The sequence below is a fragment of the Salmo salar genome, chromosome ssa13 (assembly GCF_905237065.1).
Source record: "Salmo salar chromosome ssa13, Ssal_v3.1, whole genome shotgun sequence".
In the NCBI taxonomy this organism is placed as follows: Eukaryota; Metazoa; Chordata; class Actinopteri; order Salmoniformes; family Salmonidae; genus Salmo; species Salmo salar.
In genome coordinates this window covers 97,874,216-97,897,796 of record NC_059454.1, presented here as the reverse complement: position 1 = coordinate 97,897,796, position 23,581 = coordinate 97,874,216, and the positions used below count along the sequence as shown (strand labels likewise).

The 23,581-nt window shown below is 40.5% G+C and overlaps 2 protein-coding genes across 2 annotated transcripts in view; both read right to left on the bottom strand.

The window, feature by feature from the left end:
- The window catches only part of LOC106568343 (calcium/calmodulin-dependent protein kinase type IV), a 33,746-nt gene extending 24,911 nt beyond the window's left edge, over positions 1–8,835 (bottom strand). Inside the window, exons 1-2 of the mRNA XM_014138606.2 lie at positions 8,771–8,835; positions 8,438–8,664 (exon numbers count right to left, since the gene is read on the bottom strand). Of these exons, the coding sequence (XP_013994081.1) occupies positions 8,438–8,559 (122 nt within the window). The 5' untranslated portion in view covers positions 8,560–8,664; positions 8,771–8,835. The remainder of the gene's footprint in view (positions 1–8,437; positions 8,665–8,770) is intronic.
- Positions 8,836–11,404: 2,569 nt separating this feature from the next.
- The window catches only part of LOC106568368 (WD repeat-containing protein 36-like), a 34,063-nt gene continuing 21,886 nt past the window's right edge, over positions 11,405–23,581 (bottom strand). The window contains exons 10-23 of the mRNA XM_014138661.2: positions 23,433–23,516; positions 23,103–23,257; positions 22,819–22,933; positions 22,559–22,724; positions 19,781–19,889; positions 19,587–19,666; positions 19,070–19,177; positions 18,567–18,664; positions 17,530–17,672; positions 17,090–17,176; positions 16,241–16,270; positions 12,875–12,956; positions 12,243–12,430; positions 11,405–11,554 (exon numbers count right to left, since the gene is read on the bottom strand). Coding sequence (XP_013994136.1) covers positions 11,405–11,554; positions 12,243–12,430; positions 12,875–12,956; positions 16,241–16,270; positions 17,090–17,176; positions 17,530–17,672; positions 18,567–18,664; positions 19,070–19,177; positions 19,587–19,666; positions 19,781–19,889; positions 22,559–22,724; positions 22,819–22,933; positions 23,103–23,257; positions 23,433–23,516 — 1,595 coding nt within the window. The remainder of the gene's footprint in view (positions 11,555–12,242; positions 12,431–12,874; positions 12,957–16,240; positions 16,271–17,089; positions 17,177–17,529; positions 17,673–18,566; positions 18,665–19,069; positions 19,178–19,586; positions 19,667–19,780; positions 19,890–22,558; positions 22,725–22,818; positions 22,934–23,102; positions 23,258–23,432; positions 23,517–23,581) is intronic.

The following is a 23,581-nucleotide window of genomic DNA, read 5'->3' as shown; positions in this document are numbered from 1 at the left end:
TAAAACCAAACTTATTAGAATCTTTCACTGTCCTGGTTTTATGGTGAGAATGTCTGTGGCACGCATGCAATGCAACTTCTGGAGAAGTGTGAATGCGATCTGTAAGATGGTTCCAATTTGTATATAAAACATATTTGGGAGCAGTATAACGGTGAGTGGACATTCTCCCTTTCTCTTTATATTGGATCTTTGTTCAGCAACTGAAAAGTTTGGATGTCTGTAAAACATATTTCATTGTATATGCCCACAGGAAGAAATGATGGTGCCTGTAAGTGTATTTAGACAGCCTATTTAAAATAAGTTGTTTTGTTAAGAATTTGATTCAAATTATTTGCTCTCTTTTTAGGCCTTATCAATAATGAATGAAATCTTTCTTATTGACAACGTTTGGCATGTCCATGCTCAGCCATAATGTAATTTACAGTAGGTCTAGCCCCTATATCAGTGTGAATGCTATTGAAGACATGCAATTACTTAGAACAATGTGGATTGCAGATGGTTCAAATGAACATATTTAGCAAAGATGGGATATGTCTACATTGTATTATTTTGTTTCTGTAAGCTGTTTAACAAACTACAAAGGACTAACATTGGAAATGGAGTTGATTCTAAGGCAATACATAAAAGACCGTGAAGGAACCACATATTTAGCCATGGAGCACTTTCTGATTGGCCAGTGAGGGGCCAAGCCTCAACACACCCACAACTTGTTTATTCGTCAAAGCTCAGCCCTTTCGCCCTGCCAGCAACTGCACCGATAATTCTGGTTGTGAAAATAGCCCAAAATATTTCTGACACTCCACGAATCTATAGCGCTACTGCCAGCGCTTAAAGTTACCATTGCGTTAGGTTTGTTAAAATATAGCCCTATATCCCCTATTTCCTGTCAGCTAAATTAATTACCAACTTTAATTAATTCTAACTCCACAGGGCACCATCTCTCTGCTCACAACAGACAACAGACGGCTTCATCCCATTTCAACAGCATGGGAAGCAGAAGCAGCTCCATATGGGTCTTCTGTAGATGGCTCTAATTTCCCCTGATCCTATGCATTAGATTCCCTCTCTCTCTATTACATATCCCTGATTAGGGCTCAGTGGCAGATCCTTAAGCACAGCTGTTGTCCCGATGCTATCAGACTGCCTTGTATAGTACAATTCATTATGAATACGGAATGGGGCTCTTATAGATCCTGCAGCAGAGACAGAGACATATAATGCAGTGCAAGTGAACGATCAGTAATGCACCTTTGGTTTAGACTGTAGTCCTAAACCTCAAGCAGCACACCTCATATTACGATACTATATGATAATATTGAATGTACTTCATTGAAACACAGCCTGCCCTATTGTATGTTTCCATATCTCACCCTCTCTCCGAAGGTTAGGGGTAAACAAAAGCAAATAAAATAACACATGCAACAATCCACATTGTCTCAATATATGCTGTCACCAGACCACCAAAATGTATCTGTTATAATCTGCTATGAAATCATAAACATGTGCTGCTGCTGGTGTCTCACAGTGTCATTGTCTAGAGATTGATTCGGTAGTAGGTGACATCCACATTGCTCTATGAAATCCACAGAGTGTCTCAAATGAGGACAATATGTTAATTTTGCCGCTATGACTCATGAGCAAAAGTGATGAGGGAATTATTTGTATCTATTGTTCATGCTTTGAAAGTGTTGACAGTTCTACAGCAAAGTGCTATGAAGTTAAACATTTTCCAAATGGACCACGGTCATAAATAACAATTATCGGTATAATAAAAATGGAAATGGACAGTATATATACAGAGCCTTCAGAAAGTATTCACACACCTTGACTTTTTCTATATTACAAAGTGGGATTAAAGGTGGGATAAAAATACATTTTTTGTCATTTTTTGTCAACGATCTACACAAAATGCTCTAATGTCAAAGTGGAAGGAAAATTATAACATTTGTAAAACATTTAAGAAAAATAAAACATATCTTGATTACATAAGTATTCAAGCCCCTGAGTCAATAAGTGTTAGAATCACCTTTGGCAGCTATTACAGCTGGGTGTCTTTCGGGGTAAATCTCAAAGTGTTTTACACACCTGGATTGTACAATATTTGCACATTATTCTTTAAAAAAAATCTTAAAGCTCTGTCAGTTGTTGATCATTGCTAGACAGCCATTTGCAAGTCTTTCCATCGATTGCCAAGCCGATTTAAGTCAAAGCTGACACTAGGCCCTGGAACATTTAATATCGTCTTGGTAAGCAACTCCAGTGTGTATTTGGCCTTGTGTTTTAGGTTTGGTATTTGGTATTTTATTAGGATCCCCATTAGCTGTTGCGAAAGCAGAAGCTACTCTTCTTGGGGTCTACACAAAACATGAAATATGACATAATACAGAACATTTATAGACAAGAACAGCTCAAGGACAGATCTACATCAATTTAAAAAAGGCACACGTAGCCTACATATCAATGCATACACACAAACTATCTAGGTCAAATAGGGGAGAGGCATTGTTCCGTGAGGTGTTGCTTTATGTGGTTTTTTTAACCAGGTTTGCTGTTCATTTGAGCATTTGAGCAATATGAGATGGAAGGGAGTTTCATGCAATAATGGCTCTATATATTACTGTACACTTTCTTGAATTTGTTCTGGATTTGGGGACTGTGAAAAGACCCCTGATGGAATGTCTGATGGGTGTGTGTCAGAGCTGTGTGTAAGTTGACTATGCAAAGAAATTGGGATTTTCAACATATTAATGTTTCTTATAAAAAGAAGTGATGCAGTCAGTCTCTCCTCACCTCTTAGCCAAGAAAGACTGCCATGCATAGTATTTATATCAGCCCTCTAATCAAGACGTGCCACTCTGTTCTGGGCCAGCTGCAGCTTAACTAGGTCTCTCCTTGCAGCACTCGACCACACGACTGGACAATAATCAAGATAAGACAAAACTATAGCCTGCAGAACTTGCTTTCTGGAATGTGATGTCAAAAAAGCAGAGCATCTCTTTATTACGGACAGACCTCTCCAAATCTTTAAAACCATTGAATCTATATGTTTTGACCATGACAATTTACAATCTAAGGTAACACCAAGTAATTTAGTCTCCTGAACTTGTTCAACAGCAACACCATTCATTACCAGATTCATCTGAGGTCTACAACTTAGGGAATGATTTGTACCAAATACAATGCTCTTAGTTTTCGTTTATTACTGGCCACCCATTCCAAAACAGACTGCTACTCTTTGTTAAGGGTTCCAGTGACTTCATTAGCTGTGGTTGCTGATGTGTATATGGTTGAATCATTAGCATACATGGACACACATGCTTTGTTTAATGTCAATGGCAGGTCATTGGTAAAAATAGAAAAGAGTAGTGGGCCTAGAGAGCTGCCCTGCGGTACACCACACTTTACATGTTTGACATTAGAGAAGCTTCCATTAAAGAAAACCCTTTACGTTCTATTAGATAGATAGCCTGAATCCGCAATATGGCAGAGGTTGAAAAGCCATAACACATACGTTTTCTCAACAACAGGTTATGGTCAATAGTATCAAAGACTGCACAGAAATATCATTGATCTTGGCTTCATAATACAGTTTATTCTTCTTTTTGTTGAGTTTAATCACATAATTTCACCATTTGCAGTAAGTCAGCCAGACAGATCAAATGAATTATCTAAGTGAGTCTCAGAAATTGATCATACATGAATGTTATCTGATGTTAGTAAGTTATTGATTGCGTGAACTGTATTTTTAAGGCTACATATATTAATATGGGCTACCCTTTCTTGGGTAGCTTATCAGAGATAGACATAATATGGAAAAGAGAAAACAAAGCAAGAAAAAATATATACATTCAGAAGTCCATTTATTAGTTGGTGTGTGTGTGTGCTGCGGGGTTGAAGCTACAAACCCATAAGCTTAGCACTCTCATCCCTTCCAGGCTTTTGGGAGGGAGGGTGGACAATGAGCCTGTCATAGTGGATGTAAGCAATGTCCCAACACGCTCTGGCAGCTTTCATGGCTGGGATAAGTTATTTCCTGTTCTGGCGCACAGCTTCAGGATAGTCCTCGTTGAGGAAGATATACATTCCTCTCCAGTTCTTTGCTCTTTCCAGAAGAGCTACCTTGTCCTTGAACTTCAGGAACTTGACCACTATCGGCCTGGGCCTGTCACCTGGGCCGGTTTTCCAGTTCTGAGGGCGCACTCCATCACAATCTTCCTGTGATCCATCTTCAGTTTCTCTGAGATCATTTCCCTCACTTTGTCCTCAGACTCCATCCAGGTCTCATGTGGAGACTCTGCAATTCCGTCCACAACCATGTTTTTCGCCTTGATTGTCCCTCGAGATAATCAGATTTCTCTGTCATTGTTATCATGGATTCACATACAGAACTGAAGTCCTCTCTCAATGACTTGCAGATTGCTGTCATCTTGCCGTCCTCTTGTTTAAACTCATCGAGCTGACCCTGGGAGAACTGCAAACTGTTCTTCAGGTTAGCTTAAAATATCCTTCACCTGTGATAGACAGACAACACTGTCCCCAATGGTAGTCTCACCAGCTTTGGTCTTTGCCATGTTAGTAATGTAGGTTACTCTGTTACCCTTCGCAGTTCCATACAACAACAAACAGCAGGGGTCTAGACAGCTACAAGCCCGGGACAATCCGCGGTCCCAGCTACAAAGGCTAACCAGTTTGCAGGCTGCGTTCAAGCCCTGAAGAAAACCCTGCTAGCTTGATAGGCTGCTAGCTAGCAGCTAGGCTAGCTGCTACGCCAAACAACTCCTCAGACCTGGCCTTGGTTGGCAGGATCACTGGACAGATAGTAGCAGTCCCAGAAACTGATGCCAAGCGCATCACGGGATCCAAACTCAAAAGGTAGCTAGCAACTAAGAAACTTTTCAAGAAACTTTCAAAACTTTCCAAAACAACAAACCGATCTCTCCCTCATCCTGCTGAAAGGTGAATTTGGTTATTGTCTCACAGTGTCTGTTGGAAAGCAGACAGAACCAAGTTTTCCTCCAGGATTTTGCCTGTGCATAGCTCTTTTCCGTTTCTTTTTATCCTAAAAGACACCCTAGTCCTCGCAAATGACAATAATACCCATAACATGATGCAGCCACCACTATGCTTGAAAATATGAAGAGTGGTACTTACTGATGTGTTGGATTTGCATCAAACATAACTCTTTGTAATCAGGACATAAAGTTAATTTCTTTGCCATATTTTGCATATTTTTACTTTAGTGCCTAAGTGCAAACAGGATGCAAGTTTTGGAATATTGTTATTCTGTACAGGCTTCATTCTTTTCACTCTGTCACCATTGGCCTAATGGTGAAATCCCTGTCCGGTTTCCTTCCTCTCAGGCAACGGAGATAGGAAGGACACCTGTGTCTTTGTAGTGACTGGGTGTATTGATCATCCAAAGTGTAATTAATAACTTCACCACACTCAAAGGGATAGTCAATGTCTGCTTTTTTCAATCATCTACCAATAGGTGCTCTTCTTTATGAAGCATTGGAAAACCTCCCTGGTCATTGTGGTTAAATCTGTGTTTGAAATTCACTGCTCGACTGAGGGACCTTACAGATCATTGTATGTGTGGTGTACAGAGACGAGGTAGTCATAATAAAAATATTTTTAAACACTATTATTGCACACAGAGTGAGTCCATGCAACTTATATGACTTGTTAAGCACATTTTTACTCCTGAACGGATTTAGGCTTGCCATAACAAAGGGGTTGAATACTTGCTCACTCTCTTCTAATTTTTAATGAATTTGTACAAATGTCTAAAATCATAATTCCACCTTGACATTATGGGGTAATACATTTTAAATTCCCACTAACACGATAACATTTGGAAAAAGTCAAGGGGTGTGAATACTTTCTGAAGACACTGTGTAAACATTACATACAGTTGAAGTCGGAAGTTTACATGTACTTAGGTTGGAGTCATTAAAACTAATTTTTCAACCACTCCACAAATTTCTTGTTATAGTTTTGGCAAGTCGGTTAGGACATCTACTTTGTGCATGATACAAGTCATTTTTCCAGCAATTGTTTACAGACAGATTATTTGTCACGTCCTGATCAGTAAAGGGGTATTTTGTTATTGTAGTTTGGTCAGGACGTGGCAGGGGGTGTTTGTTTAGAGTGTCTCGGGGTTTGTTGGTCTATGTGCTTATGTAAGAGGGGGTGTTTGTTTAGAGTGTTCCGGGGTTTTTGGTCTATGTTCTATGTTAGTGTATTTCTATGTTCAGTCTTTCTATTTTATATGTTTAGGGTTTGTTGATTGACCTTCAATTGGAGGCAGCTGTTCCTCGTTGACTCTGATTGAAGGTCCTATGTATAGGGGTGTTTGTGCTATGGGGGTTTGTGGGTAGTTGTTTCCTGTTTTGTGTCTGTGCACCTGACAGGACTGTTTAGTGTCGTTTGTTGTTTTGTATATGTGATTTGTTTGTTTTTTTCCTTCTTTTGAGTTAATAAAGAAGATGAGTATACACGTTCCCGCTGCACCTTGGTCCAATCCTTACGACGCCCGTTACATTATTTCACTTATAATTCACTGTATCACAATTCCAGTGGGTCAGAAGTTTACATACACTAAATTGACTGTGGCTTTAAACAGCTTGGAAAATTCCAGAAAAGAATGTCATGGCTTTAGAAGCTTCTGATAGGCTAATTGACATCTGATAGGCTAATTGACATTTGAGTCAATTGGAGGTGCTCCTGTGGATGTATTTCAAGGCCTACTTTCAAACTCAGTGCCTCTTTGCTTGACACCCTGAGAAAATCAAAACAAATCAGCCAAGACCTCAGAAAAAAATTGCAGACCTCCACAAGTCTGGTTCATCCTTAGGAGCAATTTCCAAATGCCTGAAGGTACCACGTTCATCTGTACAAACAATAGTACACAAGTATAAACACCATGGGACCACGCAGCTGTCATACTGCTCAGGAAGGAGACGCGTTCTGTCTCCTAGAGATGAATGTACTTTGGTGCGAAAAGTGCAAATCACTCCCAGAACAACAGCAAAGGACCTTGTGAAGATGCTGGAGGAAACAGGTACAAAAGTACCTATATCAACAGTAAAACGAGTCCAATATCGACATAACCTGAAAGGCCACTCAGCAAGGAAGAAGCCACTGCTCCAAAACCGCCATAAAAAAGCCAGACTACGGTTTGCAACTGCACATGGGGACAAAGATCGTACTTTTTGGAGAAATGCCCTCTGGTCTGATGAAACAAAAATATAACTATTTGGCCATAATGACCATCGTTGTGTTTGGAGGAAAAAGGGGGAGGCTTGCAAGCCGAAGAACACCATCCCAACTGTGAAGCACAGGGGTGGCAGCATCATGTTGTGGGGGTGCTTTGATGCAGGAGGGACTGGTGCGCTTCACAAAATAGATGGCATCATGAGGATGGAAAATGGAAATTATGTAGATATATTGAAGCAACATCTCAAGACATCAGTCAGGAAGTTCAAGCTTGGTCGCAAATGGGTCTTCCAAATGGAGAATGACACCAAGCATACTTCCCAAAGTTGTGGCAAAATGGCTTAAGGACAACAAAGTCAAGGTATTGGAGTGGCCATCACAAGGCCCTGACCTCAATCCTGTAAAAAATGTGTGGGCAGATCTGAAAAAGCGTGTGCGAGCAAGGAGGCCTACAAACCTGACTCAGTTACACCAGCTCTGTCAGGAGGAATGGGCCAAAATTCACCCAACTTATTGTGGGAAGCTTGTGGAAGGCTACCTGAAACGTTTGACCCAAGTTAAACAATTTAAAGGCAATGCTACCAAATACTAATTGAGTGTATGTAAACTTCTTTCCCACTGGGAAAGTGATGAAATGAAATAAAAGCTGAAATAAATCATTCTCTCATTTATTCTCACATTTCACATTCTTGAAATAAAGTGGTGATCCTAACTGACCTAAAACTGTTTTTTTACTAGGATTAAATGAAGGAAATTGTGAAAAACTGAGTTTAAATGTATTTGGCTAAGGTGTATGTAAACTTCCAACTTCAACTGTACCTTTAATAACTTTGACAACTATTTGTCAATCCAGTATTTAGATGACAATTACATGCATTGCTAGATTGTTGCTGTAGAATAATAGTTTCATTTAGCCAAAGCATCAGGGGATAAGCAGGAAATTGTGGTAACCCACTGCACTCTCTTTCTCCGGTGTGTATTTGAGAGAGAGAGAAAGAGAGAGAGGGGAGGAGGGAGGGAGAGTCAGTGTGTAGATGATATTTCCATTGAAAACAACAAAATAGAGGTAATTCATTAGATGCAATACCATTTACTGTATCCTTAGATCACGTTTACTAAGTAGCCCAATACATTTTTAGAACTATAGATTAGACCATAAAACACTAGCAGTCAAAACATGAGAACCCTGAGTACAGTACCCGTACAGAGATACGCTCACCGTCCCAATTCGGACTCCAACTCATAGTAGTCAGCCAGGGTCTCCTTCTTCGATCCATCTATCCAGTAGTCTGGAGCAGGGGATGCCCCTGCTCTGGACGAGGGTATAGTGACTTTACGCATCACCAGCTAGCCAGACGGATTCAAGTATCTTGACAGCTCTTCTCCCCTGCTGCGATACAAGGCTTGACTCAGTTACAGTGGTGTGAAGAAAAGCGAATTTGGAACCTTCAAAAACAAACCCGTATGGAAGAATATAAACATCAGTTACAGTACTATTTGAAGGACTGGGTAACGTAGTGAATGAAATTGGTGCTAAATGCATATTACTCACAGCCACTAGCCTGCTTCGCTACCATAATGCAAGTGTACTGGAAAGGCAAGTATACAGAGAGGAGTCTGCGTTTGAGGTTTCCACTGGGTCTTACTGTCGCCGGGTTAACATCCAAAAACATTTTAGTTATCTTTACCTGAGGTCACAATCAAGTACATAATGTTTGTTACCATAATCATTGTGGTGCTTTTTATAACACATAAATACCATTTTAACTATGTAATTATATCGTCATTATTTCCACAAAAATGTGTATATTGTGAGAGGGCCAAATAATTATTTTTAAAATACAGATTTTCCAGCCGTACAATAAACAGGAAATATTTGAATTTGTCTTTTAAAAATAATTAATACTGACAAATAACAGAAATGCAATTGATGCTCAGTAAATAACATTCTTATCTTTCAATGATAACACTTCCATATTTGTTGAAGATGCAAGACATCTGAGTAAGATGTACGTACAGTGCCTTCAGAAAGTATTCATACACCTAGACTTATTCCACATGTTGTTGCAGCCGGAATTTAAAATAGATTAATACAAATAAAAACATCTCACCCATCTACACACAATACCCCATAATGACAAAGTGAAAACATGTTTTTTGAAATGTTTGCACATTTATTGAAATGAAATATATCTAACTAATATAAGTATTCACACCCCTGAGGCAATACATGTTAGAATCACCTACAACTGTGCGTCTTTCTGGGTAAGTCTAAGAGCTTTGCACATCTGGTTTGTACAACATGTTCAATTCGTTAATCTCTGTCAAGTTGGTTGTTGATCGTTGCTAGATAGCAATTTTCGAGTCTTGCCATAGATTTTCAAGCTGATTTAAGTCCAAACTGTAACTAGGCCACTCAGGAACATTTAATGTAGCCTTGGCAAGCAACTATTTGGACTTGTGTTTTAGGTTATGGTCCTGCTGAAAAGTGAATGTCTGTGTCTTTTGGAAAGCAGACAGAACCAAGTTTTCTAGGATTTTGCCTGTGCTTAGCTCCATTGTTTATTTTTTATCCTAAAAAATCGCTGTAGCCCTTGCCGATAGCAAGCATACCCATAACATGATGCAGCCACCACCACGCTTGAACAAAATGAAGAGTGGTAATCAGTGATGTGTTGGATTTGCCCCAAATAGAAGGATTTGTATTCAAGGACATAAAGTACATTTCTTTGCCAATTTTTTTTGCAGTTTTACTTTAGTGCCTAAATGCAAACAGGATGCATGTTTTGGAATATTGATATTCTGTACAGGCTTACTTATTTTCACTCTGTCATTTTGGTTAGTATTGTGGAGTAACTACAATGTTGCTGATCCATCCTGTTTTCTCATATCACAGCAATTCAACTCTGTTTTAAACTCATCATTGGCGTCATCATGAAATTCCTGAGCCGTTTCCTTCCTCTCCGGGAACTGAGTTAGGAAGGACACCTGTATCTTTGTAGTGACTGGGTGTATTGATACCACAGGAGGTTGGTGGTACCTTAATTGGGGAGAATGGGCTCGTGGTAATGAGTGGAGCGGAATGGTATCAAATACATCAAACACAGTTCCCAGGTCTTTGATGCCGTTCCATTTGCTCTGTTCCGGCCATTATTAATAAATGCTTTCTTCATTTTTACCCATCTGCCAATAGGTGCCCTTCCTTGCAAGGCATTGGAAAACCTTGCTGGTCTTTGTTGTTGAATCGGTGTTTAAAATTCACTGCTCAACTGAGGGACCTTTTAGATAATTGTGTGTGGGGTATAGAAATGAGGTACTCATTCAAAAAGTACCATCATTGCACACAGAGAAATCCATTCAACTTGTGAACCACATTTTTACTCCTGAACATATTTAGGCTTGCCATAACAAAGGGGTTGAACACTTATTGACTCAAGACATTTCAGCTTTTCATTTTTTATTAATTTGTAAAAATGTCTAAAAACATAATTCTACATTACGGGGTATTGTGTGTAGGGCAATGGAAATGTCATGTAATACATAAAATAATAGTTAACTGTTTTATCTTCCTTACCCTCAAAACACATTCAAATGAAGGGCTTGTCTAACCCTCTGTCCCAAGCCCAAACCCTGCATAGCTGGTCATCCTCTAGGACTCCAGCAAAGCTTAGCTACAGAGGGGGACACAGACACCATCTGATCCACTACCTGCTCTGTCGTTGTGAGACAAAAACTAAAATCCCCAACAGGACTGTGAAAATATATGTACATGTACACATCTATTTTGTCCTCTGTATAATCCTCATTACTATGCTGTGTACCATCGAGACAGCAGGGAACGTCTTAAAATGTGGTAACTCATGCTGAACCAATGAACATCAAATTGTATTAGGGTAAGAACGTAAAGTGAAAACAATCTGGAGTAATACAATACCATCATGTTTATTTTAAAAAAGGTAGTTACATCAGGTTTTGGTCAATCAAGGTTTCATTGAACATCATACTTGTTAGACCATTACAAAAGCATTAGAGCACATAATATATAATATAAAATGTGGCCAACTTCTCTTGCATCAAGTGTGAAACTATAGTTCACAATGCTGTATAGAGATGTATACATAGATCGGTGTGAAAAACCACATAAATAAAAGAAAAATGAAAGAGGGTTGGTTGGGAGAGGCACACTTCAAAGCAGTGCACTCTTGGTGTATGACAGCAAACACAGACTCTGATTGAAAAGTGTCTGCATGGATGTCCACATCTCCTCCAGTTTCTCAGATACTCTAGATGCCTCCTCCATAAACTCTGGTTCCTGGGTGATCAGTCTGAGATGCAGCTAGAGAGAGAGAGAGCGAGAGAGAGAGAAACTATACGGAGTTAGTGAAGGAAACTCAGAAGTAAGACAAACCATACAGGAAATACACACGTTATGAACCTTTGAAACAAAGTGTGTCTGTGGTGCTGTGAAGTCAAAAACACATTATTCATGTTCTGTAAAGATACAATTTGAATTCAGGTACTCAACAAAACTGAGCTTAGTTTAAGAGTGAAACAACAGAACTACATATCAAGTCGAACATGTTTTCTTAATAAAACATTTCATTTTTATTTGACTTCTAGAGATGTGGTCATTGGTTTTGATTGAATTGTGTATCAAATTTTTTATATATATATAAATACATATATATATATATATAATTTTTTTTACAGTTCTGTACCGCTTTTTAATGTATTTCCAATGTTCTGACTCCATCTGCTGGTTGCAGATGTAAGTGGGTTACAGTCAACGCAACAGAAAATAGATTTCCCTCTTCCTCTAGTGACATCGTTGATATCATTTAACATTAAGCTGCTATTATTCCTGTGTAGTGACGCTATAATTACTGGAGTAATAACATCATTGAACTCGTAACAATAAAAACTCAACATGTCAATTAAATCAATAACAACAGTGTTATAACACAGATAACAGCAGGTTGTTAACATAGCTACAGTGTTGGTGACTAGAATATTGATGTGGTTACCTTTAGGAAGAGTGCCAGGTAGGCCTGTGCCAGATCAAAGTCCCTCTTGGAGTTCAGCATGCTGGCCACCATCTTCAGAAAGTCTTGTAAGACGGAGACATCTCCACCCATATCAGGGGCCAGACCTCGAAGCTCAGCATCAATACCAGACGGACCCATCTCTTTCAGCATCCCCACAAGGCCATCATCTGGAAGAAACAATGAGGATAGATTATGACTCATTGTATTGACCTGAGGTATCAGCAGAGTAAGTGTGCCAAAACATCCTCTAGTTACTACACATGCTAATAACTTGACATCGGATTTAGCAGTAGGTTCAAGTATTGAGATTCTAAAAGACATTCTTCAGTTTTTATGGCCTTAGAGGTGATTTGGGGTGAGAGGAATGTCTATGATTGCAAGAGGTGCGTGAATAATTGCTCGCGAAGTGATATTCAGACTTGCAAGACGTTTGATTGATTTTGTCATCAAAAAATAAATACATATATAGACACTGAATAAAGATTTAAAACGTGACCGGGATTGCACAATAAAGTTGGGGACTTATTTCCATTGTGGTCCCTATTTTTTTTTACATAAATACATATACAATTACTGTGAGTAATTGCTAGCTAAGTGAGATTCAAACATACATTTGTTGCATAGTGTGGCAGATTCTAGCTGTTGGTAGAAAGCAGACTTCTGTGCCAGGACTCCAAAATTCAGAATATTTGACTGTGGAAAAAGTAAACAAAATACACATTATGAACCCAAATAACATACAGTACTCAGATTTGCTACACACATATATCTTGTCTCAATTTTCTAACATCTGTGGCATTGGCTCACAGGCGAACAGGCAAGGGAATAACACAAATATTGCTAGAACCTATTTCTTGAATTCTAAATATCAGACATTTGAAAGCTCTAGTTTTGACCTTCATAATACCTCTGGTGTCAGTAACTTTATAAGCACTAATTATGGTCAATTTAGACTGAGAATAGTGTCTAGTTATGGTAAGGGGTGAAGTAAGTATAGCCAGTTATAATTGTAATGGTTTAGCAGATTATAAAAAAAGATCAGTCTTTACGTGGCTAAAAGAAAAGGAATATAACATATACTGTTTACAGGAAACTCACTCTACATCCTTAGATGAAGTTGCGTGGAAAAAGGAATGCGGTGGTGAAATAATTTTCTGTCATGGACAAAGGAACTCAAATGTTGTGATGATATTAATTAACAAAAATGTAAATCTAAATGTGCAAATAGTCAGGAATGATTCGCAGGGAAGGTGGATCCTTTTTTAATATGAAAGCGGACGAAAAAGAGATTTGGCTCATTAATCTATATGGTCCAAATCAGGCTGATCCACACTTCTTTGAAAACATTTATACCAATTTATTGAACTTACAGGTAACAAATGATCTAATCATTATGGTAGGAGACTACAACAGTGTTAAGTACCTCAATGGACTGTAAAGGTAACCACTCTACAAACTATCATCACCGTGCCCTTAGGGAAATCACAAATATTATAGACACATTAGAAATAGTGGATATTTGGAGACCAGAAAACCCCGACCTAGTGAGATATACATGGAGGAGACTTAATCAAGCTAGTCATCTTTACTACTTTGTCTCCTTCTCTCATGCATCAAAGGTTAAAAAAGTTTTAATAGGAGACAGAATGCGATCATCATCTAATTGGCATTCACATAACCCTTTTATAGATTTTCCACGTGGACGGGGATTTTGGAAATGTAATCAAAGTTTACTGGAGGACAACTTATACTTAACTAAGACAAAATAATTTATAACCACATTTTTCCAGTATAACATAGGTGCAGCAAATCCCCTTATTGTTTGGGATACCTTTAAATGTACCTTCAGGGGTCATTCAATTCAATATTCATCAATAATAAAAAAGCAGTTTCTGGCTAAAGAGAAGACTAACAGAAGACTACCGATTCCATTCCATGGTATGAGTTGATATATAAAACAACGCAAGATTCAAGACTTCGTGCTTTTCAGCTAAAATTATTATATAGAATTCTTGCCACCAACAAAATGTTGAATATTTTGGCCATAAAATCATCGAAGCTCTACAGATTTTGTTGTGAGGATACAGAATCAATAGACCATTTATTTTGGTATTGCCCTCAGGTAGCCTGTTTCTGGTCTCAGGTTCAGGAATGGCTGAAAATGCATAGCATTGATCTAAAATTGACCCTAGAAATAGTACTGTTAGGAGATCTGGAGAGATCAGGTCAGTCAATTACTAATACTCTTAGTAAAAGTATTTATTTTCAACTCGCAATCTGTGGATTCTATTTGATTAGATAGATTGAAATTGTATGTTAAACATCACAGCATAGTTGAAAGATATGTGTTGTGTAGAAACCCGAAGTGGGTGGCCAGCAGAGATAGATGGGATGGGCTGAGGGAAGCTGAGGGTTGGTATGTGGAATTGGAGACAAGTGGGAGTGGAGTTGCTGTGTGAGAGATAGAATGATGGTCAAAGATAAAGTAAAAAATAAAAATAAATAAAAATAAAACATAATAAAAAGTACATTTGAATGACACTAAGTGGCAGTGTTTTTACAACTAATGCCGGTTTTCCTGAGGCTGATGCCGTGCAGGTGTTTGTACACATGCATATACACACACTCTCATTCAAATAAACACATACAAGAACACACACATACATGTAATAGTGCCAGACATGCACACAAACATATACAGTTGGCATTGCTGTTAGGATTTTAGTTGTCCTTGATGTCCTGTTTTAAATGTTTTTTTTTTTTTTTTTTAAATGTTTGCATTATTTTCTTCTGTCTTTCCCTTTTATCTATTTAGTTCATTCTCTTGGTTGTTGGTGCATTGGGGGGTTCTTGGGGATGGGGAATGGAATTAATTGTATTTTATATTTTTTATTTTTCTTCCTGGGAGGGGACTGTGGGAGGGGTCTCGAATGGTTGAGGGACAGCTACTGGGGAACTGTGGGGGGGATCTTGGAGGGGTCGGGTTTACGTTTTTTGGCCTGGTGGTAGATCGGTCAACATGTCCTTGAGCAGGGCATTGACCCTGGATGCTTGTGTGTGTCGCTCTGAATGGGAATCTGTTGGATGACTGGTATGATGTAGTTGTTGAGCGGCTTCACTGCAAGTACACTGCTCAAAACAATAAAGGGAACACTTAAACAACACAATGTAACTCCAAGTCAATCACACTTCTGTGAAATCAAACTGTCCACTTAGGAAGCAACACTGATTGACAATAAATGTCACATGCTGTTGTGCAAATGGAATAGACAACAGGTGGAAATTATAGGCAATTAGCAAGACACCCCCAATAAAGGAGTGGTTCGGCAGGTGGTGACCACAGACCACTTCTCAGTTCCCATGCTTCCTGGCTGATGTTTTGGTCACTTTTGAATGCTGGTGGTGCTTTCACTCTAGTGGTAGCATGAGAAAGAGTCTACAACCCACACAAGTGGCTCAGGTAGTGCAGCTCATCCAGGATGGCACATCAATGCGAGCTGTGGCAAGAAGGTTTGCTATGTCCAGAGCATGGAGGCGCTACCAGGAGACAGGCCAGTACATCAGGAGACGTGGAGGAGGCCGTAGGAGGGCAACAACCATGCAGCAGGACCGCTACCGCCGCCTTTGTGCAAGGAGGAGCAGGAGGAGCACTGCCAGAGCCCCGCAAAATGACCTCCAGCAGGCCACAAATGTGCATGCGTCTGCTCAAACGGTCAGAAAGTGCAGGACGTTTGGCATTTGCCAGAGAACACTAATATCGGCAAATTCGCCACTGACGCACTGTGCTCTTCACAGATGAAAGCAGGTTCACACTGAGCACATGTGACAGATGTGACAGAGTCTGGAGACGCCATGGAGAACGTTCTGCTGTCTGCAACATCCTCCAGCATGACCGGTTTGGCGGTGGGTCAGTCATGGTGTGGGGTGGCATTTCTTTGGGGGGCCGCACAGCCCTCCATGTGCTCGCCAGAGGTAGCCTGACTGCCATTAGGTACCGAGATGAGATCCTCAGACCCCTTATGAGACCATATGCTGGTGCGGTTGGCCCTGGGTTCCTCCTAATGCAAGACAATGCTAGACCTCATGTGGCTGGAGTGTGTCAGCAGTTCCTGCAAGAGGAAGGCATTGATGCTATGGACTGGCCCGCCCGTTCCCCAGACCTGAATCCAATTGAGCACATCTGGGACATCATGTCTCGCTCCATCCACCAATGCCACATTGCACCACAGACTGTCCAGGAGTTGGCGGATGCTTTAGTCCAGGTCTGCGAGGAGATCCCTCAGGAGACCATCCGCCACCTCATCAGGAGCATGCCCAGGCGTTGTAGGGAGGTCACACAGGCACGTGGAGGCCACACACACTACTGAGCCTCATTTTGATTTGTTTTAAGGACATTACATCAAAGTTGGATCAGCCTGTAGTGTGGTTTTCTACTTTAATTTTGAGTGTGACTCCAAATCCAGACCTCCATGGTTTGATAAATTGGATTTCCATTGATTATTTTTGTTGTCAGCATATTCAACTATGTAAAGAAAAAAGTATTTAATAAGATTATTTCATTCATTCAGATCTAGGATGTGTTATTTTAGTGTTCACTTTATTTTTTTGAGCAGTATATATTGTATGTTTCAAATATTCAATAAAAATAATAAAAAAACATACAGTAATATGAAGAGCAAACAATCTTTCTTAACTTATACAGTGTTATAATGTTTTATTTCCATACACAGTATTGTGATTTTAGGGTCTTTTCATAGAGTTCTGTTAATTATCAGTGGCCAACTTCTCTCACCTGTTCTTGCTGTTTGGAGCCTTCAAGAAGGGGCAAACTGTGGTATCAATCCTGGAATGGTGTGCATGAAGAAGGGAGCAGCCTTCGGAACCTTGGGGGGCTCCTTGGGTTTGTTCCTTTTCTATATAAGAACAGGGAAAACAACAATCTAATTTTAGTCCCCCCCAAAAAAGATGAGTAGAGTGGTCTATATTATGAAGAGATGACAACGGCATTACAGAACAATTGCTACACGTGTTGTCTGTCATTGTGCATGTGTAAGGAGACGATGCCTTGGATTTAGCTCAGAAAGCTAAGACAGCCGTGAGTCGCACAGACAAACAGGGCTTAATACCCTGTCGGTGACACGTTTTTCTCCACAGACAACCACCAGTGTCAGAGGAGCAAGACAGTTACATTTTGTGGACCACCAGGGTTTGAAACCCAGTCAGTCACACGGTTTTCTCCACAGACAACCACCAGTGACATGCTCACCTTGATGATGTCGAGGTGGAGCAGGTTCTTCCAGCGAGAGTCAGGCAGCAGAGAGAGAGTGACCAGCTGCTGGTCCAGTTGCTCTGGAGACTCATAGTCTATCACCTCAGAGTTGAGATCACCCTCTTCCTCTCCCTCTTCATCTGCAGAAAAACAAAACAACCTAAAAATACAACCTGATACCATCAAATGCCATGAAATATTGTTCTAGTTCTTGAGAGGTCATTTCAAAAATTGTGTTTTAATGTACTTTGGCACACTGATTATGGCACAGTATTGTTTTCCTCCATAAATATTGTGGTGGAACATTCTATTCAAGTGAGAGAGACTTGGTCATTTCTTCAAACAATCTTTATTCAATATCGAAATAATGAAACCGTCGACTCAACTGTCTTGACTGTTGGGCCGAGAGCCTACCCTTTTACAGACCATGCTGTTCCTTATATACCTGATACCAAGATTGCTCAGTCGTAGCTGGTTCAATCCCCCGCCCCGTATAGATTTGGGGCACCATAAGCCACTTTGGGTTCATCCTCTGGTCATCTGCCTCTGCTGTTGTCTCCCAGATGACAGGATAATTAGGAATACTGAGGCCTTTGTTCTGTTCCTCCAGGCTCTCTCGGTGACACCCACCACATCTGATCTATGGAATGCCAGCTGTAGGTGTTTTATCACCAAGCCATCGCTTAATCAGTTGCCAGCCCAAGCTCCATAAAGAATTCTCTCAGTTAACTCAGAAAGAAGAGAGAGAGTCCTAAGAACCTTACTCTATTAAATAAAACAACCATTTGGTGCATAAATATAACATCAACTTGTAATCCTGCTACCACAATATCTAGTCAAAAGGATTGTTACAAGTACCTATAAAATCAAGGACACACTTCCTCCATATTGAATATCTTTCATTATCAATGCTTGAATAATTGGCTGATACCACTGTTACATGTGCCAGTCCAGATGGTGTGGGGGCTTTCTGGCCCCTGTGCTGGGTACAGTGTAAGTGCTGCATGGGCTCACAGTGGCTGTTCAGTAGCTACCTTGGTTGGGACAGATTCCTGGCAGCATGATCACAGTGGGCTCGTAGTCTGAAGGCAGAGGGCCCAGTGATACCATACTGCACAGTGTGTTGTTGGACCTGGAAACACACAACATGGAATAGTCACTCAACATGGAATACTCAAGAATAATAGTAAATATTACTAACCTACTTGATTTTAATAACACTGAATTGTACTACTGAATACTACCAATAACTTCTCATACTGCTACAGCATGTACTCCAACACATATCTTTTGAGATATCAAATTGACAATATTAACACTAATTTGCTGAGTCACATTTGTTCAAAAGACTTAGTTAATCAAGATGTTTCCTTTATCAGCTAATTCTTGTTTGCAGTTTAAATAAGTCGAGATGTGATAAGATGAGTGTCTATATGAGTGTGAACATTAAATCTGCAGGTTCCCTAATAATGACATAACCTGAGAATGATTTTGACTCCCACACCCCATCTTTCCTTGATGTGGTGGTGACTCTTACCATAAGTATATCCCCAAGCTGTCAACATGGGAGGAGGCCAGAAAGTCCCCAGTTGGTGACATGGTGAGACTGACCGCAGCAGAGTCTACCAAGAAGCAGTCCACCAGGCTAAGAAAAAAAAGAAGAGAAATCAAGTCAATGACTGACAGCTGAGAGGGAGTTTCCACTGGAAAGTACTTGAAAGCGATTACATTAATTGATACTCAATTTATGATAAAGTGAAACAAAGATGGCCTGGGAAATCTTTGGACAAAGGTCATCTCATCGATCTCAGTTTGTGGGGAGAGGAAATGACAAGGCAGGGCTGGTGACATCACAGGTGTGAGAATGGTCAAGGACCGAGAAACATCAGTAAAGTGTAAGGGCCCGGTCCAGAAACAAACCCTATCCCCTACCCTCAACCCTCTATCCCCTACCCTCAATCCCCTACCCTCAACCCTCTATCCCCTACCCTCAACCCCCTACCCCCAATTAGGGACATGCTAAACTACTCCAGAAGTGACAGGGATGGTCTTACCAGCCGGAGGGGAGGTCCCATGTCCTGATGGTACAGTCCATGGCTGCCGTTATCAACCAGCGCCCGTCTGGGCTGAAAGACTGAGGAGTATCATCAGACAAGAACAAATATTTGAGGGAAAGAGTGAGAGTGAAATCAAATCGAGAGAGATGTGCTAAACAGAGAAAGGGAAAGAGATCGAGATAACGACTCACCATGTCATTGACCTGTCCTCGATGACCAGAGAACTTGCGGACAATCCTCTTGGTCTCCACATCCAGAACATTCAGCGTGAAGTCATCCAGAGCGATGGCCAGCATACCACTATACCAGGGCAAGAAAAGACTGCAATCAGACACTAGTCTACTGCTATGCAATAACCAAGTGAAACAAATCAGTGTATAAAGTTAACCTCTTACATCTAGACGTTCCGCTAGCGGAACACCTGCTCCAATATCCAATGATAGGCGTAGCGCGAAATACAAACTCCTCAAAAATCCGAAAACTTCCATTTTTTAAACATATGACTATTTTACACCATTTTAAAGACAAGACTCTCCTTTATCTAACCACACTGTCCGATTTCAAAAAGGCTTTAAGGCGAAAGCAAAACATTAGATTATGTCAGCAGAGTACCCAGCCAGAAATAATCAGACACCCATTTTTCAAGCTAGCATATAATGTCACAAAAAACAAAACCACAGCTAAATGCAGCACTAACCTTTGATGATCTTCATCAGATGACACTCCTAGGACATTATGTTATACAATACATGCATGTTTTGTTCAATCAAGTTCATATTTATATCAAAAACCAGCTTTTTACATTAGCATGTGACGTTCAGAACTAGCATTCCCACCGAACACTTCCGGTGAATTTACTAAATTACTCACGATAAACGTTCACAAAAAACATAACAATTATTTTAAGAATTATAGATACAGAACTCCTTTATGCAATCGCGGTGTCCGATTTTAAAATAGCTTTTCGGTGAAAGCACATTTTGCAATATTCTGAGTAGATAGCCCGGCCATCATGGCTAGCTATTTTGACACCCACCAAGTTTGGTACTCACCAAACTCAGATTTACTATAAGAAAAATTGGATTACCTTTGCTGTTCTTCGTCAGAATGCACTCCCAGGACTTCTACTTCAATAACAAATGTTGGTTTGGTTCCAAATAATCCATAGTTATATCCAAATAGCGGCGTTTTGTTGTGCGTTCAAGACACTATCCGAAGGGTAAAGAAGGGTGACGCGCCCGGCGCGTTTCGTGACAAAAAAATTCAAAACATTCTATTACCGTACTTCGAAGCATGTCAAACGCTGTTTAAAATACATTTTTATGCGATTTTTCTCGTAAAAAAGCGATAATATTCCGACCGGGAAACCCTGTTTTCGTTCAAAGACTGAAAATAAAAACATGGAGTCTTCTCGTGCACGCGCACCCCAGTCTCATTGTTCTCAGATCGACCACTATCCAAATGCGCTACTGTTTTTCAGCCATGGCCTGCAAAGTCATCATTCAACGTTCTGGCGCCTTCTGAGAGCCTATGGGAGCGTTAGAAAATGTCACGTTACAGCAGAGATCCCCTGTTTTGGATAGAGATGATCAAGAAGGCCAAGAAATAGTCAGAGAGGGCGCTTTCTGTTTGGAATCTTCTCAGGTTTTGGCCTGCCAAATGAGTTCTGTTATACTCACAGACACCATTCAAACAGTTTTAGAAACTTTGGAGTGTTTTCTATCCAAAGCTAATAATTATATGCATATTCTAGTTTCTGGGCAGGAGTAATAATCAGATTAAATCGGGTACGTTTTTTATCCGGCCGTGAAAATACTGCCCCCTATCCATAACAAGTTAAAGGAATAATGCTGTCAATTAAGCCCTTTATCTCCTTCCCCAGCAACAGATGAATACCATTTTTCTGTCTCGGAGTCCATTATGAAGGAAGTTCGATGTAGTTTCGTGAGCCAACGCTAACCAGAAGTCATTGCGCTAATGCTAGTTAGCAAAGGCTTGCAAAACTACCGCTAACTTCCTTCATACTGGACACAGACATAAATCAAATCTTATTTGTCACATACGCCATGCCAAATCTTTTCAGTCCCCTGAGGGGGAAAGGGTATTGTCGTGCCCTCTTCACAACTGTCTTGGTATGTTTGGACCATGATAGTTCGTTGGTGATGTGGACACCAAGGAACTTGAAATTCTCGACCCGCTCCACTACAGCCGTCAATGTTAATCCACAATCAGCTCCTTAGTCTTGCTCACATTGAGGGAGAGGTTGTTGTCCTGGCACCACACTGACAGTTCTCTGACCTCCTCCCTATAGGCCGTCTCATCGTTGTCGGTGATCAGGTCTACCACTGTTGTGTCGTCAGCAAACTTAATGATTGTGTTGGAGTCGTGGGTGAACAGGGAATACAGGAGGGGACTAAGTACACACCCCTGAGGGGCCCCAATGTTAAGGATCAGCATGGCAGACGTGTTGTTGCCTTCTCTTACCACCTGGGGACGGCCCATCAGAAGGTCCAGGATCCAGTTGCAGAGGGAGGTGTTTAGTCCCAGAGTCCTTAGCTTAGTAATGAGCTTCATGGACACTATGGTGTTGAACGCTGAGCTGTATTCTCACAAAGGTGTTCCTTTTGTCCAGGTGAGAAAGGGCAGTGTGGAGTGCGATTGAGATGGCGTCATCTGTGAATCTGTTGGAGCGGTATGCGAATTGGAGTGGGTCTAGGGTGTCTGGGAGGATGCTGTTGATGTGAGCCATGACCAGCCTTTCAAAGCACTTCATGGCTACCGACGTGAGTACCACGGGGCAGTAATCATTTAGGTAGGTTACCAGGTTAAAGAAGGTCTCCATGAGTTCATCTGACTCTGGGAAAATAGAAAATGGGCTTGACTGCTAAATCCTACACTATCCCTTGAAGTTGGAAGCAGTGCAGTCATTTAAGTGCTATTTTTCTCCTGTGGTGTTATCTGACCATTACCTGTCCCGGTGCAGGTGTGTGGAGGCAGGCGAGGTGCCAAGGTAAATGGAGTGGACCAGCTTCCTAGGTTTGAACTTCCAGATCTTGACCAGTTTGTCAGCTCCGGCACTGATGATCAGCTGATTAAGTCCATCCACGGAAACGCCACGCACCGGCCCCTTGTGAGCTACAGAGTCAGAGATAGGACAAATTAAGCTGAATCTATATCAGAAATCATGAGATAAATATACACAAGCAATTGTCTTTACGGGGGTACTTACCCTTGTCCTCTCCATATTGACCTCTATGCATGCTGGACTGCATGTTGTAAACGTCAATGTGTCCAGATGAGAGTCCTACCACTACAAAGTTACCACATGATGTGATACCTACTGCCTGAGGGGAGAAAACACAGCTTTTAACAACATAACTAGCGTGTATATTATGTTTGTTTCTGTGTAATAAACTATTAAGGTAGACGTCTTATTGATTGATCTTTATCAAATGATTTGGGTTCATTGTACACTAAAACAAACTGTACATGACCAGTAATGTATTTAGCTACCGTAGCGTGGACGTTGAGAGCACGGTTCTTATTGAAGCGTTGGGGTTCCAGCCTGTGTGCTCCCATGCTGCCCTTCTGATAGTTCCAGGTGTTCGTCATGAGGTACCCTCTGTGACATGCTACTATACTGTCCCAATCACTCTGACGGGCAATCTCTACATCACACATAGAATCAGAGAAAATATCAACGTTTTCAAAGAATGAACCACATTCAATGATAAAAGGTTCCACATAAATACAGACTAGTTGAGTTTTTTATCTCATGAAGGTAATTGCAGTTTTGAAATATTCAAGTTGCTAAACTTTTTTTGTTGTTGTTACTAAACATACCTGAGGCGAAAATGGTGATGGCGGGAAGCTTCAGTTCGTCATACCTCAAGCTTTTCTTTTTGGATTTCTTCTTGTTGCTGGAACCTAGTTACCAATTGGTTTATTTTCATGAAGAATACAAGAAACAAGCATTTATGCATGTAAACAAA